The 4,800-nt window shown below is 56.3% G+C and overlaps 1 protein-coding gene across 1 annotated transcript; it reads left to right on the top strand.

The window, feature by feature from the left end:
* Nucleotides 1–1,306: 1,306 nt before the first annotated feature.
* On the top strand, nt 1,307–3,564 carry LOC109770045 (uncharacterized protein C26H5.07c). Its single transcript, XM_020328749.4, has 3 exons — nt 1,307–1,652; nt 1,795–2,997; nt 3,127–3,564. Exons 1-3 carry the CDS (start codon nt 1,456–1,458, stop codon nt 3,332–3,334), a joined length of 1,608 nt encoding a protein of 535 aa, XP_020184338.1. The 5' UTR covers nt 1,307–1,455; the 3' UTR covers nt 3,335–3,564.
* The last annotated feature ends 1,236 nt before the right edge of the window (nt 3,565–4,800 follow it).

Below are 4,800 nucleotides of genomic sequence, written 5' to 3'. Positions count from 1 at the left end.
CATCCAACCGACCTTCACGTCAAAGTCGTCAGAGCATCTACAGCCGGGCGTCCCAAACCTGCCTAAAACATTCAGACGAACGACACAGTCACTGCCGGTCACAAAAATGCGACCCAAACGGCTCCGTAAACGGATCTCAAACGTCCGGACTGATCGGCATCATATCTAATCCAAATATAGGGCGGATATAAAGCGCCCACGTCCACCATGTTGGACCCGATAGCCCTACCCTACCACAATTTGCACCAAATCCTTCCTCCTACTCCCGCCTCCCTCCTACATTTCCCACGCCCGAGCCCTCGCCGTCCACCACCCTTACTCCCCATCCTCATCGGCGGTCCCGATTCGTCGCCCTAGATGTCTCCAGCCCTTCCCTGACCGCCGCGACAGAGGCTGCGTCCGTCTCGTCCGACGACGCCCCGTTCTCGACTTCGTCGTGCAAGCCGAAGAACATCGCCCGAAGGAACCGGCGACGCCGGCAGCGAGAGAAGGAAGCAGCAACGTCGTGGGGAGCGGATGTGGACATGGACGAGCAGTTGTCCCTCCCGTCGCACCCGAAACTTGTGGTCGATCTCAAGACCGGCAAAGAAGAGGAATGATGACTCAAGCTCCTACCAATCAATTGGGTTGGGCGATGAAGAGGAAGATATTATCGTCGAGAATGAAAGAGCCACCGTGCCAAAGGATAACCGACAAGTCACGACAAACAAGTGGGAGAAGGCAAGGGCCTCCCATGAGCCGCGGCTACAAAGATGACCTCCACATGGACGGGTATTTTTTCAGCAAGGGAGAACAAGAAAGAGAAGAGGTACAAGCTCATGTTGGATGCACAAAAGGAGAAGATGAATTGGGACCGGAACAGGGCGGGAAGAAGCTGAAAATTGAGAGGGAGAAGATCGAGTTAAAGAAGTAAGAGGCGGCGATCAAATGGGAGCTCGAGAAGACCAAGACATTTGGAGAGATTGAGCTTGAGAAGGAGAGGTTGCGACAAGGTTTGCTCGGCTCCGGTAAGGGAGGGGCGATGACGGTGACGCACCTTCAGCTCGCTCTAATGTAGTCGTCGCTAGGTGGTCAATTGATCCGGTTGTAATTTATTACCGCTAGTGTTCTCTGTACTGCTAGATTGAAATTTTCTATAAAAAAGGCCTATGTTTATATATAGTCCATTTAATAATCCGCCCCCAAATTTGGTTTCCCTCACTTTCTGTTCGATTTGTCGTGCATGCTTGCCTAATTCCATCCCACTCTTCCACAGTTCCCTGATGCTACCGGTCAAGAGGGTTTGGGGGTGTGGACCTAACATTTCGTCCGGCCGATCTCCACGTCAAAGTCGTCGCTTCCGTTCCGTTCTTCTTCCACTCCACTCCACATCACTGATCGAGATCGTACTCAATGCTCTAGTACTAGTAAACTCCAAGAGCACACTGCCACACGCAAGAATCGAAGCTCTCCTCGATGCCAATGCCCGGGTCTTCCTCGGTGAGGCTCGCCCACCTCCTGGTGCCCACCTTGTGCTGCGCCATCCTCCTCTGCGCCGACGCGTCGGTGCACGACTATGCCGGAGAGAGGTTCGCCGGCCTCGGCAACGCCTTCGTCCTCAATGGCGGCAGCGAGGGCGTCTACGCCTCCCCCGCCGCGGACTCCTTCATCCGGTATATATGAACTTCTGATTTCTGAGCACCGGCGGCCAGAGATTGTTGCTTGTCTCGGTTGATTTCGTCATCGCCGTTGTTTTTGTTTGCGTTTCTTGTTTGGGGAGTGACGCGCGTGCGTGTGTGGCGTTTGTCGGTGCAGATTCCAGAAGGTCGCGTTCAAGAGGACGCCGGAGTCCGCTGCCGCGGCCGAGAAGGACGGCAACCGCACGGTCACAATCACGGCGGTCGTCTTCGAGGCCGCGGACCGCGGCGCGGTCGGGGGCTCTGACGTCGTCGCCGCCGGCGCTCGCGCGCTCTGCTGCACGCCGGACATGGCGAAGCGCGGCGCGTGCACCGAGGGGTCGCTCGTGTACCGCGCGCCCAACAGCGCCGTCGCCGCGGGCTGGCCCAAGGTGCTCGCCGCCTCCTTCCTGCCGGGCGCCCTCGAGGCCGTCTTCCCTGACGAGACCGTCGCCGTCGCGCGCACCGGCATGTACAGCCTCCGCTTCGTCCACTGCGACGCGTCCCTCGACGTGGCTGCGGAGGGCAAGACCATATGGAAGAACAGCCGCGGCTACGGCTACCTCCCCGGCCGGATGGCCCCCCTCCTGGCGTTCTACGGAGTCATGTCGCTGGCGTTCGTCGCCCTCGCCGCGTTCTGGTTCCTGCGGTACGCCCGGTTCTGGCGGGAGGTGGTGCCGCTCCAGAATTTCGTCACGGTCGTCATCGCGCTCGGGATGGTGGAGGTGACCACGTGGTACTTGGACCTCGCCGAGTTCAGCGAGTCCGGAGTCCGGCCGGCGGGGACGACCTTCTGGGCGGCCACGTCCGGGGCGGTGCGCCGCACGGTGTCGCGTGTGCTGGTGCTCCTCGTCGCCAAGGGGTACGGCGTGGTGCGGCCCACTCTGGGAGGGGGCGCCAGCGCCGGGGCCAGGGTGGCCGGGCTCGGTGCGGCGTTCTTCGCGGCGTCCGAGGCCCTCGAGGTCAGCGAGCACGTCGGGGCCGTGAGCGACCACGACCACGCGCCGACGAGGAGGCTCTTCCTCGTGCTCACCGTCGCCGCCCTCGACGCGGTGTTCATCTGCTGGATATTCAGCGCGCTGTCGCGAACCATCAGCAAGCTCAAGGCGAGACGGATGGCGGCGAAGGTGGAGACGTACCGGAGGCTGGCAACCTCGCTGACGATCGCCGTGGCGGTGTCCCTGGGCTGGATCGCGTTCGAGGTCCACTTCAAGTCGACGGACGGGTACCAGAGCGAGCGGTGGCGCGTGGCGTGGGTGATCCCGGCGGTGTGGCAGCTCATCTCCTTCGCGCTCCTCTGCGCCGTGTGCCTCGTGTGGGCGCCATCCCACGATTCAGCGAGGTAAACGCTCCCATTCCTCCCCCATGGCCTGCTCATGGCTCCAGCTCATTAGCTGACCGAGATTCGAGATACACGGAGAAACTAGCTACTTACGATCTTTTATGCGTGTTACTCCTGTGTTTTGGGCAGGCTCGCTTGCTCGGACGAGGGCGGCGACGGCGGCGACGGCGACGACGGCGACGACGTGGAGGACGGCGCGCGGCCGCTGATGCTCAGGACTGGGCCGCTCTCGTACGTGGAGAACTGGGCGTGCTACGTGACTCAGGACGCCAAGATCATCCTCAGGACGGACTCCGGCGTGTATGCCAAAGCCGGCGAAGAGGACAAGCGAGTCTAATTAAGCTCGTGGGTTGCGATCTCGTGTGCCGTATGACCCACGTCACTAAGAACGTAGTGTAAAAAAACGTTATATATTATGGGACGGAGAGAGTACACGTAGAGCACAGATGTTAGTATAACATGCTAATGTAGCGACCTATCCGTGTCGTCGGTTTTGTAACGCTACGAAGTTCAGTTAGCATGGTAAAGAACTACTCCCTCCATCCCATAACGCAAGACTTTTTTTGACACTAGTGTGGGCAGTTTAAAAAACGAAAACATGGCAAAAATAGAACATATTAAGCTCACCGTTGTAGTTGTATAAATTTGTCGCGATTCTACGTGTACTGGCCAAGTAGACAGTTTTTTCATGATAATACTCTCATTTATAGTATATCTTAAAAAGCATAGTACCAGCCACATAGACATCGCCCTGGAAGAACTGAAAAAGATAAAACGTCAAGCTTTGCACAAAGAAACACCAACCAATAAGAAAATTACAATCAAAACTGAATAATCCCCTGAGCTTGACACCAACACCTCTCCCCTGCCGCCGACACCACCATAGCAGCCACCAAAGGGGAAAATGATGAATCACCTCCTCATCGAGCTCAACGCGCGTCCATCGCTGATATGCGGCTTTGTGGACCTCCAAGTTGTCTCACCAAAGACGAATCCAGTGTCTTTGAACGAATCAGACCAGGACAACACCCCGGACATGTCGTCAAACTCCAGATCTGATAACCCCACCCCCACATGACTAAGACATAAGAGGAGGAAACCATGCATGCCAGCCACGAACCACGAACCAAACATACGATCTACACGTCTTTCACATGCCGCCGATGCGAACCACAATCCGCATCCGCTTATGGACAACCTCTCAAGCTCCGTGTCTGTGTTGGAGCAAACACCTTCGCAAGGACAGAGCTCAAGGACAAATCCACCACGAGGATGCCGCCGTCACACCATCTAGACTGAGGACAAGTCTACATCCATCTACCTTGTGAGACCGAGGTTTGACAGGTATTTAGAGCTTCAACATCACGGACACTGGGCGACGGCGCCAAATGCCAATTCTGGATAGACCCGTGGCTAGACGGGGCATCGACCACGGAGATCATGCCCTCGTCCCACACCATCGGAGGAGCCGACGTCTGAAAGATCATGGATGTCGCATAGAGGGGGTGAATAGGCACTTTAAAATAATTATGGTTTAGGCTTGAATAAGCGCGGAATAAAAATAGCATTTAATTTGTCAAGCACAAAACCTAAATCAACTAGGCTCACCTATGTGCACCAACAACTTATGCTAAGCAAGATAAACAACTAAGTGACAGCAAGATATATAACAGAAAACACTATGGCTATCGCAAAGTAAAGTGCATAAGTAAAGGGCTCGGGTAGGAGATAACCGAGGCACACGGAGAAGACGATGTATCCCGAAGTTCACACCCGTACGGATGCTATTCTCCATTTGGAGCG

The sequence above is a fragment of the Aegilops tauschii genome, chromosome 2 (assembly GCF_002575655.3).
Source record: "Aegilops tauschii subsp. strangulata cultivar AL8/78 chromosome 2, Aet v6.0, whole genome shotgun sequence".
Classification (NCBI taxonomy): Eukaryota; Viridiplantae; Streptophyta; class Magnoliopsida; order Poales; family Poaceae; genus Aegilops; species Aegilops tauschii.
This window is presented reverse-complemented; position numbering and strand designations above follow the sequence as displayed.